We start from the raw sequence: 13,383 nt of genomic DNA on the forward strand, positions 1-13,383 counted from the left end.
TGCTCGTTCGAGGTGACTGAAAGCAAACCAGCCCAGCTCTGACAGAACCTGGCAGCCCTTCAGATGAAAGAGGGATGATTTTCCTCGCAGTGACACAGAAGAGCACTCTGGCATCACGTTTGCTCTGCCCTGACCACCAGCAGCTGCTCAGCCCTTGGAGATCTCATTTAACTCCCTGGCTGCTGCAGGGCTTTGAGCTGGGATGTGGTTTTTGAGATGTTTTGTGCTTTTCAGCTGGGTTGTGTTGTTTAGCTGGGTTGTGTTTTTCAGCTGGGTTGTCTTTTTCAGCTGTTTTCTCACCCTACACCGGTTTTACACCAGGGTGGTTGTGCTGAGCTCACAGGAACCGTCACAAGGAACCACCTCATTTACGTTTTTCTAAACCCCATCCCAACCCCAGCTCACAGGAACCACCTCATTTACGTTTTTCTAAACCCCATCCCAACCCCTCAGCAAGGTGAGCTGGGGCCATGGTGGGGATTTCACATCTGCCTCAGGAATTTCAAATCCACCTGACAAGGCTTTGCTTTCCCTGGAAAAGGAGTCCCTGCTGCACAACCAGTAATGACCAGTTGCAGGGGTGAGCATTTGCTTCTTACCTGAGGCCCTACAACACCAGGGGGGCCTGGAGGGCCAGTCTTGCCTTGGAAACCCTGTTAGAGAAAGGGAAAATACAAAGAGGTGACATTTCTGTGAGGGTCACACTGCCACCAGCTCTTCCTCCCCCTGACCAGGGTGGGCACCCGAAGGAAAATGAAATAAAAAATCAAACAGAAAGTGGGGAAAATGTCCTTGTGCATTTATGAAGGGTGAAACAGAGGAAGAAGAAGGGATTCTCAAAGCTCAGCCCTGCTGTTTGGATGGAGCTGCTGTGCTTTGGCCATATAGATGTATATCTATAAAAATCTGTTCCGCTCATAAAACCATGGAGGAAATGGCAATTAAAAACGCCATTAATGGCTATTAAATGGCTCTTAAAATCAGTGTGAATTTCTTCATGCTGAGCAGCTCTTAAAAGCTGTTTCCCTTCTCCTGCTCCCCATTCTGGTGCTGGTTTAGGCTGGGTTCTGTCTCAGCTCAGCTCCCAGAAGCTCAGGGGCAGCTTAACCCACGGGGGCTGAGTGAAGTTTTATCTCCTCCATCAACATTTGCTGAAAGGAAGCACAGCCCCGTTTGTCTGCAGAGGCTGATGAGCAGGGAAGTCTCCCTGACAGCTCCTTCCAATGGCATTTTGAAGAGCGACAACGAGGAACTCTCACCACTGCAATTGTTTGGCTCTCCCAGGCTACTCCTTAAAAAGCACATTAATTATGGTTGTTACTCCAGCCTGCTGACAAGCTTGAGGAATGGCATTTAGGGCACACGGGCTATTCTCTGCTTGCCACAAAAGAGGATCAGATAAATCCCATGCCAACGCTAGCCTGTCATGCTTAAATAACTCCTCCATGCTGTTCTGGCTGCCTGCAGATCAGAAAATATCCTGTCAATGATGGGGAAATGGCAAAATATCCTTGGGAAATGAAGGTGCAATTTAAGCTCTTATCACAGACAAATATTTAGATCATTTCTGTGCAGGACTTTCCTTATTAACCTGAAGAAAGGGCTTTCCTTTTGTACTCTTTGAGCCTTGGGCACAGAGGCTTTAGAATCTGCCACGGTTTTTTTAAAGCCAATCTTTGCAAATCTAATATGGCCAAATATCTCAGCATGCCTGTTTGCTGCTGAATGGGAACTTCAATAAAAGGAAGTGTTTGACACAGAGATTTCAATCTTGCACAAAGATGCACCAGGCTACTGATGTAGAAAGAGCACTTAATTCATTTTTTTTTTTTTTTTGCTTCTCTCCTTGCATTTTGGCAATGTGAGGGGGAAAAGGGACAAAAAGGGGACTTCTGCCTGGGTGTGCAGGGCAAAGTGATCTCTGCAAGGTGGATTAAGGCACAGGTTAACAGAGATTCTCTTTCCTGGGAGAGGCAAATTAAGGAAAGCAATTAGGAAGAGCTTTCAGACCCCAAAATAATTAAAAGACCATTCTCCATTCACTCCTGCAGACTTGGAGGTTGATGCTTCTGATTGCATTCTCAGAAGCTGCTGACAGCAGGTGCTGTCAAAGCTCTTATTGCTCCCTCCACCTTGGATGTCATGGAAAACTCAAGGAAGACTCAATGTCAGGCTCTGGCAGGTGAAAACTCTTCACCTTTAAGTTAATCCTGACCTGAGGACTTGGCTCAAAAATACCTCAAATCCCCCTTGTCTTAAAACCAGCCCTGTGGCATGTAAATAAATATCTGGTGCTGGGCTGAGCAGTGTTTGCTCTGCCTTGCTTAGCAAATGCCAGGCAAGCTAATTAAATTGTCTGATAAGCTGAGGAGGAAAAATGCATCATGGGCAAAACCTTTTTAATGCTCATTTTGCTGGGGAAGGCAGTGGGGAGAAATGGGCTGCTTCCCACAGAGACAGACCCTCAGGGACCCCAAACCACCCAAGCTGGGGCTGCATCTCCCCAGCAGCACAGGGGGCTTTGGAGAGCCCAAAATGAGCCTCTGGAGTGATGACCAGCCCACGGTTTTTTGGCTACTCACAGTTTCTCCTCTCTGTCCAGGGTGCCCAGGCAATCCATCCTTCCCAGGAGGACCCTGTGGGAGGAAAGCAGCATCACCAAGTGCTTGGCAATAAAACTGTGCCAAACATTGAATCAGCCCTGCTTGCCCAAGCTCCCAGCTATTTCACTGGGAAATGGAGCTGCAGACCCTAAAAGCTGCACCCCTTTCCTCCCCACACATCTTCCAAAGGATTTATCTCACAGGAGCTGCTCACCACACTCAGGAAATCATTTCTGAACTCCCCCCAAGGGTGCAACAACTGCAGGGACAGCAGTGCTGTGCTGTCCTCCACGTCCACAGAGGGAAAATAAAGCACAGAACAGCCACAAAAGATCCCAGAGATCCTGAGTCAGTAGGAAATGAACATTTATAATCAGCTGCAATTGACTTGGCTATTTAAAATCCAAAACCATGGGGCTGTTATCAGCATGTCTCAGTGATGCCTTTTCTCGGGAATTTGTCAGGGAATCAGCTCAGGCTGGGTGGGAAAGGCTGGATTATCCCTCTGGATGTCCCAGGAATTGAGTTACTTACAGGGGGGCCTTTTGGTCCAGGAAATCCTGTGGGTCCTTGAGGCCCTGGTGGTCCCTGGGATGAGAGACAAGGCAGAGAAGTTGGTTAAGGAACCTGCAGCACTTGATATGAAATATTACAGATGTTACCTCTGTGTGAGCAGCAGGTAAGCACAAAGGTCTGGAAAGGCAAATGCTGGGTGCTTGTGTAGAAAAAATTACAAATAGAACAAAACTCAGTGGGGAAAAAAAAAGAACCAGAATTGAGGCTAAAATCATGAAAGTCCCATTGTTTGAGGATTTCCTACCTGACTGTGATCTGGAGAAAGCAGCAGGAGGTCCCAGAGAACAACATCCCCCAGAAAGAGCCTGGGATTCTGGCACTGCAGTCACCCAGGGGTGATTTGTCCCCTCTCCCATGAGTGATGCTTCCAATGGACACCCAAAGTCCCACCTGGGCCTGCCCTGGAGAGCTCAGACAGGACCTAAGGCCTGCAGGTGCCTTGGGGGACCTCTCTCCACACCAGCACCTTTCACCTGGCATTTCTAACCAGAATTTTCCTTTTTTTTCCTTTTGCTGAGCTTCACCCTGGCTCCTGCCCACTCCTCTCTGCTAACAGGGCACCCAGGAGGACCCACCTTGCCAAAAACCCGCCAGCCCTGCAAGCCCATCTCCTCTGCCAGAGTCTGAATCCTGCTGGACCCCTCAGCTCATCTTACCCTTTCTCCAGGAGGACCAGGGGGGCCATCACCACCAGAGTTGCCCTTTTAGGAAGAAGGAAAACGAGAGAGCATTTAAAAAAATATCAAAATTAACATCACGGCTTTCTGTGTGCCAAGGCTTCAGATGGCACCAAGCCCACGGTGACACCACACCCCAGCAACTCCCCCAGGCCTCTCTAATAATAATAATTCTGTGGCAGGAACAGCAGCCAGTGACAAATGAGCAGCTGCTTGTTCCCCCCACATCCCCTGATAAAAAATCCTGGGGAGATTGGGATATTTCCACCACACAGTGGGCTCCCTCAGGGAGATAAATGCCACCCTGAAGAGGAGGGATTTATCCGAAATTCGTGCCAAACAAAGCCCAGAGATTTGTTTGTAAACAGAAGTTTTGTTTCCATCCAGCCTGGTGATCAGTGCTCAGGTAATCAGTCAGTGCCTCAGGGTTGGTTTGGAGAAAAATCCCAAATTTTGCTTGGTGGCCAATCCTGGCTCAGCAGTGGGAAGGCAAAAATGGCTCCAAAAATGGCTCTCAGGGGGTTTAAACTCTATTTAAACCCCAAAAAAGAGGGGTTGAGGAGGTTTAGGGGCTGTGGGGTTGTGCTGGTGGTGGGGTAGTGTTGGTCTCCAGTCTGGGAGTGCCCTCAAAGTCCTGCTGGCTCCGGGGCCAGCACATTTACAGATCCTGGGCACATAATCTGCAGCTGGGTCATTGAGAATGAGCCTCAGGAGGGCTCAGCTTTCCCAACCCAATGGAAAAGGAAAGGAGGGAGATGGAGGCTGATGGACCAGCTGCTCTCCACACCAACCCTGCCTGGGACACGACCCCAAAGGCTCACACACAGCCCCAGGACCTCTCTGCTCCTCATCTGCCACGAAAAACTCAGCAGCAGGTTCACCTCCACCTCCTGATTCTTGTATTTATGTGAATTTACAGCCCTTGGGCAGGGCTGGACAGTGATCCCAGACACCATCTGCTCTCTGAGGGAATGAATCTCTCCAGCAGCAGCATCTGAAATCCTTTAAAACCCCCAGGCCTTACCTTTGGGCCAGGCTTTCCCGTGCTTCCCCTGGGGCCTCTTTCCCCACGTGGACCCTTGAAAAGACACAAAAAGTGACATTTGAGGCCTTTCTGAGCTGCGTGGGGTCAACAAATCATCCCAGCAGCAGCAGCAGCAGCAAGGGCTGACAGGAAAGTCAGCAGAAAGATTTAAACCACGTTCAGTGGTGACACCCAGCCCCAAATCTGTGTCCCCCTGGCTCAGCTGCAGCTGCTGAAAGCCAAATTCCCCCCTCAGTGAGGACACAAAGCCCATGCCAGGTTCTCTTTGGCCAGGACAAGGCTTTGAAGGGCACAAGGATGAAGAGCTGGCTGCTCACCGTGGGACCACGCTGCCCCCTCGGACCTGGCTTGCCAGGAGTGCCCTGGAATGGAAAAGGAGAAGGGATTAGGAACCCACAGCAGAGCCTGTCACACACACACAGCCCCAGGACCTCTCTGCCCCTCATCTGCCATGAAAAACTCAGCAGCAGGTTCACCTCCACCTCCTGATTCTTGCATTTATTCGGATTTATACCACTTGGGCAGGTCTGGACAGTGATCCCAGACACCATCTGCTCTCTGAGGGAATGAATCTCTCCAGGAGCAGAAAAGGACTAAAAGTCCTTTCAAAAAAAGTCATTTAAAAAAAAGTCCTTTAAAAAAAGGACTAAAAAGTCCTTTAAAACCCCAAAATGCTTTCAAAGATGAGGCCACCCCCTCAGAATCCCAAAAACCCAATGAAAACCTCTTCAGCTCCACCATCCAACACCTGTAACCCCTTTTTCCCCATTGATCTCTGCTCCTGATGTGGGGCAGGGTCCTCACCCCGTGCTCCAGGGCTTACTGTGGGGTTTGGAAGGTGTGACACAGATTCCTGCACCCAGGCCAATTAGGCTGCCCTACATTTTCCCAAATCTTCCCTAACTCGGAGCTAAACAAGGAATTCCAGGCGCTGTTTGGCAGCAGCTCATGAGATCTGACAGCTGCACTCGGCTCCCTGGGATAAATCCTGCCATGGAAAAGGCACAGCCTGCTGCAAATAAACCTGGCAGCACATTAAGCTGAGCCTAAAGGCAAAGGAATGGCCTAAGAGATCAGTTTTGGCTGGTGTCAAGTGGCCAAAAAACACCACTTTTGGAGGAGGTTTGACTTTGCCCTGGGGACCTGCAGCCTGTGCATGGCACCAACCACCTCGAAAGGAAAGGAAACCTTGATTCCCTGGGTGCTTAAAATATCCCTTTGCCATTTTCTGCCCCAAATCCATCACCTCAGAGCCTGCTCAGCTCTGACACTCATTAACCAGCAGAACATAAAACAGGAGCTGCAAAACTTTCCCATCAACTTTCCTGCAGCTGCTAAAATTAGTCCTGCTGAATCTTCCTTGTTCTTGCAGCTCCATTTATTAAAGCCTGCTGGCATTTTTTTTTTTTTTTTAATTAATGACAAAATTTGCTTTAAAATATTCCAGCTGGTTTTGTTGGAGCTCTGGGAGGCTAAATTGGGAGCAGGTAGGGAGGAGGGGGTGCTGCCTCCCCTCAGGTAGCCCCCCACACTCCTCCCCTTCTCCCACAATTCTATTTTTAAGCCAAATTTCCCCCTGCTTATTGCTGTCATTAGTCATGCATTCATGTACAGTTGCAAAGGATTTATATTCCCTGTAAATATACACGGACCTGTATTTGTCAAACAAGGATTTTGACATGAAGGCAGCTAAATTCAGATTATTTTCCAGGCACACCAAGAAATAGTTGGATTTGGGGAGCTCTGTCAAACGGGGCAAGCAGGGAAATCTATTGCCCCCTGCTAAAGGCAGAAAATAGCTCTTAAAATAAGATTTATGATTCAGGTTTAAGTATTGATTTCATGAGCAGGGCTTGAAAAGATGCTGGGCTGCAAGGGACCTTAAAGCTCAGCTCATTCCAAACATCCCCATGGGCAGGGACACCTTCCACCATCCCAGGCTGCTCCAAGCCCCATCCAAAGTCACTCCAGGCTCCTTTCAATAGATTTATTCCATCTTTCCTGCAGCTTCTCTCCAAATTCAGCTCGCCCCAAAGCTTCTCTTCTGCAGCAATCCCAGTTCTCCCAGCTTTTTCCCAGCCTCATCCCCGAATCATCTTCATCCCTTTTTCCATCCCCATTTTTACCTTTCCAGCCCTTTTTTTTGTACAACTGAACATCCACAAGCTGAACTTTTGTGTTTGGGGATGTTCAGCACCTCAGCACTAAAATTCAGCTGCCTGTGCAGGTCCTGCCCTTCCACCTTTGATTTTCCCCTTTTTTTGAATTATTTAACAACTTGGGAAGACTCTCTGTGCTGCTGAAACAACGAGCTGGAAAGCTGAGCTCCATTTCAGCAGAGAAATGTGGGATTTGCATGATTTTGGCCACACAAACCAGGGAATTGAAGAGCAAAATGGGGATATTGTGATAAAGAAAAGACAAATAAATGATTTGGGGTTTTTGCAGCTCCAATTTGAGTTATTCCACAATGAACTGCAGGGAAAAAAAACCGTAGAAATTTTGTTTCTTGGCTCCATGTGAACACATTCATAAACCAAACAAATTGAGTGGTCTTAGGAGAAGCAGAGGGGATTTATCAAGCCTGACTCAACGAGGCTTAAATTAAGATGAGGACTGGAGCAGAGTGACCCCAGTTCAGCCTATAATTCAAAGTATAATTGCTTTTCTCTTATTTCAGATGGGATACTTGGGAGGAAAAGAAAAAATATAGATGGATAGCAAAGCTGTTACTGAAAATCAACATTTCTGCTGGTCTTAAATTTCCAAGCTGAGCTCCTGTTGCTAATGGAAAGATTTGTCCATGAAAATCTCTCTCTTCACTGATAAAGTGAATGCAGGTTGATTAATTTGGTATAAAATGGTAGAACCCATTGAAAAGAATTAAGAAAAATATTAAAAATTGCAATTACCATGAAATAAATCAACGTTTGAAAGGTTAAAAAGCCATTTTTTAATTCCTGAACTGAAGAAATTTGTGGCAAGCCAAGGGTGTAACTAAATACCCTCACCACCCCCATTAAAGGCACAAAGCTCATTTGGAATCAAAGTGAGGGAAGTGCTGAATTTTTGCCTTTTCTCCTCCTCTCATGGCTTGGTTCTGAAGCTGGGCCCTTTCCCATCAGATCTGCTCCCTCCCCAGCCCCTTTCAGGCTGGACAATGCCAAAATTCAAGCCTAAACCCCCTCAGGGTTTGTTCCAGCCCCAGCAATGCCCAGCTCCTGGTACCTTCCCCGCTCCCTGGAAGGTTTCCCATCCCCTCCCAGCTGGATTTGATTCCATCCCAGAATAGAATCATTCATGGATGTGCAGGGATTCAAAGCAGAACATCCCTCCCCTCTTCTACACCCCCCAGAAATCCAGCCCAGGGGTTTTATTGCTGGATATTTGAGAAGGAGGGAGGGGTAATTCCAGGGAATTCCAAGCTGAATTTCCTGGCCTCCCTCCTCCTGCCCAGCCAGAGCAGAGGGAGGGATGGGGAAGAGAATTTGTAGTTCCAAATGAAATGAAATGATAAAAAAAAGGGGGGTGGATAGAACCCAAATTGCAGTGGTAGGATATTAATGCAGTGCAAAGTGATTTATATTTGCTGGGCTCCTCTCAAAGCTGCCTGTTAGAAGTCATTTCTATTTAAATGAGAGTAAAAAGGAAACTAATTCCACTTGCTGTCCTCACTCCCCCTTCTTGTCACTGCGACCGGAGCTGGTGCAGAAAATGACTTTGTTTGTACTCTGAATCCTTTAATTCCAGCATGTTCTGCTGCAGATAAAAAATAAATCAGTATATTTAGACAATCCCCACTCTGAGAGAAGGCTGTGGAGGTGGGGTGAGAGGCAGAGACAAGGCTGGGGGATGAAACCCCCTGATTTTCAGGGTGTCTCTGAATTTTGAGCAGCTTATTAAAAGCACTGAGAGTGTTCCCAGCCATGCATTTAGAATTCAAAGTCAGGTGAAAGATGGTTCTGGCTGCTTCTGAACAGACTCAGCCATCTCTAATAATTACTGTTAATTAAAGAGCTCTTTGTGCCCTGAGCAAAGTCTGAGCAAAGGATTCGGGTTCAGAGGAGCCTCTTAAAATATCCTGAGGGGAAAATTCCCAGGATTTAATTGGGAAGCTGCTGCCTGTGCCATCCCCAGCATCCTCCTGTCCTGCAGCAGGAACCTCATCCTGGGGCGAGCCTTTCTGGGCAATTCCTGAGTGGGAAAACCTCTGGAGCAAAGGAATGGTCCCCAAATCTCTTTGGAGAGGAAGAAATGAGTGAAGCAGTGGGGAAGCAGCTCTTACCCTTGTGCCCTTCTCTCCGTTGGCTCCTGGGAATCCTGGGAAGCCGATGGAGCCCTTGGGGAAAGAGCAGAGAGGGAGGGAGAGGCTCAGGACACCCCTGGGGCAGCTCTGGCCATGCCCAGAGCTCCCAGCCCTTGTGCCCTGAACTTCCCTCCAGTGACAGCAACACCATCAGGCCTGGAGTGCCCTCCGAAATTCAATTTTCTCCAAAAGCAACACCAACACCAAATATCCGCGGCTTATTAGCAGTCACTATAAAAACCTAAATTTTGGGGTGCCCTCTTACATTCCATTTTCTCCAAAAACAACACCAAAACCAAATATCCACGGCTCATTAGCAGTCACTACAAAAACCTAAATTTTGGGGTGCCCTCCAACATTTAATTTTCTCAAAAAAACCCCACCAAAACCAAATACCCACGGCTCATTAGCACTCACTACAAAAACCTAAATTTTGGGGTGCCCTCTTACATTCAATTTTCTCCAAAAACAGCACAAAAAACAAATATCCATGGCTCATTAGCAGTCACTACAAAAACCCAAGCCCACAGTTGTGATGGGAGCCCAGGCAGGGTTTTGGACTTTAGCTCCTAAGTCATCGTGGTGCACATGAAAATTTAACTCCTGGCTTGTTCCTTTCTGATGCCAACAGCTGGAGAATTGCTGCTGCTGCTTTTAAAATATGGATTAGTCCAAGAAAATGCAAAAAACCACCCCCTCCCAACCTTACTCCAGATATAAAATGGAAATTAAAAATAAACCAGCCCCACCACAAGCAGGAAACAATCTCTTGCAGATAATTCTGCCTCCAGAATGAAACAAGCCAGGGTTGGTTTGGGTCTTTTTTAAAGCAGGGAACATGAATAATAAAATACCATTCTTACAAAAAAAGTTAACAAAAACAGAAGTTGCCAAAGCCTCCAGGGCATGTGAAAACTGGGCTGGAGCCTGAGTCTATGGAGTGGAATTCACAGTTTTAATTTTAAAAAATGCCTTGAAAACGGCCTGAACGGAGGTGGGCGTGGAGAGAAGCTACAAAGGATGTTTGCAAATATGCAAATGGCAGCTTTCTTTTCATTTCATGGAGACCCTGAGTCATTAGCTATTCTCCTTAATTAATTAGATAATGCTTTCTTGGAAGATAAAAACCCTAATCCGAGGAGAAGGACTGAAATGCCTTTGAGCAGCAGGAAAGCTCCCAGGAGCCTTCCCTGCACATCCCAGCCCTTCTCCAGCTCTTCCCACCACTTTGGGACCCAAGCCATGCAGAAGCAGCCCCTGAACTCCACCAGCTCAGGGCTGGCAGCTATTTTTGTCCATCCCTATTTCTGTCCTGCGTGAGTGGGAAGGAGGAACCTCACCCCACAAATGGGGGCTGAGCTGGGCTGTGTTCCTGGGCTCCTCATCCCATCCAAACCTTCCCATCACATCCCATCCAAATCTCCTCATCCCATCCAAACCTTCTCATTCCATCCCATCCCAATCCCCTTATACCATCCCATCCAAATCTCCTCATCCTGTTTCCATCCAAACCTCCTCATCCATCCCATGCCATCCCATCCCATCCCATCCCATCCCATCCCATCCCATCCCATCCCATCCCATCCCATCCCATCCATCCCATCCCATCCCATCCCATGCCAAATCTCCTCATCCCATCTCATCCAAACCTCCCCATCCCATTTCCATCCAAACCTTCTCATCTCATCCCAAACCTTCCCATCTTGTCCCATCCAAACCTCCCCATCCCAACCTCGTCATCCCATCCCATCCCATCCCATCCCAACCCATCCAAACCTTCTCATCCTATCCCAAACCTCCTCATCCCATCCCATTCAACCCTCCCTATCCCATGCCATCCCATCCCATCCAATTCTCCTTGTACCATCCCAGTCCTCTTCATCCCATCCCATCCAAACCTCCTCATCCAATCCCATCCCAATCGCTTCATCCCATCCCATCCCATCCCATCCCATCCCATCCCATCCCATCCCATCCCATCCCATCCCATCCCCTCCCACCCCGTGCCCGTTACCTTGGGGCCCTGCCTGCCCGGGTACCCAGGCAGTCCTGGCACGCCGAGTTTTCCCTGGAAAAGAAGGAAAAGGGAGTTAGAGCCTCTGAGCCAGCAGGAGGGGGGGATGCCAGGGCCAGGGAGGAGCAGGGCAGGTGGAATTAAACTTTGAGGGAATCCCAGCGGGGAGATGCAGAGTGAGCACTGTAACTGTGCTGGGAACCAGTTAGAAATGGCTGGGGTTTTATCGGGAAATTAGACTGGGGTTTTATTGAAATTTATCTAAATTAAACTTTTCATTTCTCCACTTATTCCCCTCTGATATTTTTATTTAAAAATAACCCCAAAGAGACCAAAGCCTCGATGGGGCTGCCCTAAACCCACCTCCCTCGGGCCTCCCTTCACACAAAACTCCCACAGCTCCTCTTCCCCCCTCTGCCCTAAAACTGTCCCCAGCCCTGAGACACCCAGAATTGTGGGGTTTGGTATAAAACATGGAATTCCCACCCTGGGCTCACCTTCTCTCCAGCAGGACCAAGAGGACCTGGATCTCCATTGGGGCCAGAGCGACCTTTGGGACCTTCGGGCCCATCCTCACCCCGAGGGCCGGGGGGGCCAATTTCCCCCTGTTAATTACCAGAGAAGTGTTAATTAGACAGGCAGGTCCCAGACCCTGGGTTTGCTGGCAGCAGATATTCCATGGAGCTGCTCTAGGGGAAAGCTGGGCTTCAGCAGGAGGCTCAGGGAGATGAAATTGTGGGTGTGACCAAAATCCCCCAAAATCCAGGTGTTATCCACAAAATTCTCCCATCCACACTGGGAATCTCCCCACCAAACCAGCCTTCATCACTCTGATTGCAGCCCTTTCACCTTCCTCCCTTTCCCCTTCACCTGGATGTGCAAAGCAAGCCCTGGGAAGTGTTTGATTGAGGGCTGAGCTGGGCAGCTGCAGGATAATTACGGGAATTTTTGGGAAATCTGAGCTGTTGACATGGATTGCCAGCTCCAGCACAGGGGACAGCAGTGTCACTTTGTCACACAGGGGAGCAGGAGATGGATCCATGCCGGGAACAGCCTTTTCCTGGCTCACCAGGAGCTGCTGCATTGATCCCACAGGTCCCAGACTCTCACCCGGTCTCCTTTGATGCCCATGTCACCTTTGAAGCCAGGGAAACCATCTTCACCCTAAAAACGGAGAGGGGAAAAATCACCCAAGGTGTAGAAATGGGGAAAAAAAAAGAATTAAAGTTTCTCAAGCCTCACTTGTTCAGGGAGGACAAGCTGAGGTCCACACATTGCCTTCTCCAAGTCCTTGGGGTGCACAAGCAGGGATGGAAACCCACCCAAAACCCCAAAGAGCCCCTACAGTGTCCCCAAATGTGCCCTGCATCCCATCCTGGCTCAAGCCAGCACCACAAACAGCCCCAAGGTGAACAACAGGACCTTGGCAGCACTGGGAACCAATCATTTCTGAGGTTCTTCATGGTTTTATTCTCATGAAGGAGGTTTTGCACCTGCTCCCAGGCAGCCTCCAGGACACTGCAATATTTCCTTCAGCCAAGAAGGTTTAATTGCAGATTAATCAATAATGCATCTCATCCTACAGCTAATCCCCAGAGGCAGTGAAGACACTTCCCAGAAAGTTTGAAAGTTTGGGAGATGCCAAGCTCAAAGTGCTGCTGAATTTCTGGGGAGGGGCAGGAATGAAGGAAAGGTGCTCTGTTCCCTTTTTTCCCCCCAAGGAAAAATCCATTGTGCAGCAGAAAACCTCGCAGGGAATATCCTGTGGGATCATCCTACAAAAATGCTCAGAAATTGCAGGAACACAATCCAAACTGAACTCACCTTTTCCCCTTTGGTGCCTTTCAGCCCACGAACTCCATCTGCTCCCTTGAGAGAGAAACCAAGAGGTTACCAGGGCAGGGGTAAAGTTTAGAGTGAAGAAATTAAAAAATCACCATTAATTGTGGTGATTTCTGATTTCTGGGATGTTTAATTGTATCTCTGCAAGCTCCAGGCCAGGCTGGAGAATTCCAGGGGCAGGGACACTACTCCTGCATCTCCTCACCTTGACTCCACGGGGTCCTGGATAACCAATGGGGCCCTGAGGACCTGGGGGACCCTGAGGGGATGAAAGGAAAACAAAGAAAAACACATCTTTGAAAACATCAAAAACCAACCCA

The 13,383-nt window shown here is 48.4% G+C and overlaps 1 protein-coding gene across 1 annotated transcript in view; it reads right to left on the minus strand.

The window, feature by feature from the left end:
- Positions 1-13,383, minus strand: part of COL5A1 (collagen type V alpha 1 chain) — a 136,325-nt gene that overhangs the window by 26,288 nt on the left and 96,654 nt on the right. The window contains exons 27-38 of the mRNA XM_030961684.1: positions 13,269-13,322; positions 13,046-13,090; positions 12,332-12,385; positions 11,719-11,826; positions 11,222-11,275; positions 9,187-9,240; positions 5,219-5,263; positions 4,881-4,934; positions 3,836-3,880; positions 3,138-3,191; positions 2,583-2,636; positions 600-653 (exon numbers count right to left, since the gene is read on the minus strand). Coding sequence (XP_030817544.1) covers positions 600-653; positions 2,583-2,636; positions 3,138-3,191; positions 3,836-3,880; positions 4,881-4,934; positions 5,219-5,263; positions 9,187-9,240; positions 11,222-11,275; positions 11,719-11,826; positions 12,332-12,385; positions 13,046-13,090; positions 13,269-13,322 — 675 coding nt within the window. The remainder of the gene's footprint in view (positions 1-599; positions 654-2,582; positions 2,637-3,137; positions 3,192-3,835; positions 3,881-4,880; positions 4,935-5,218; positions 5,264-9,186; positions 9,241-11,221; positions 11,276-11,718; positions 11,827-12,331; positions 12,386-13,045; positions 13,091-13,268; positions 13,323-13,383) is intronic.

The sequence above is a fragment of the Camarhynchus parvulus genome, chromosome 17 (genome assembly GCF_901933205.1).
Source record: "Camarhynchus parvulus chromosome 17, STF_HiC, whole genome shotgun sequence".
In the NCBI taxonomy this organism is placed as follows: domain Eukaryota; kingdom Metazoa; phylum Chordata; class Aves; order Passeriformes; family Thraupidae; genus Camarhynchus; species Camarhynchus parvulus.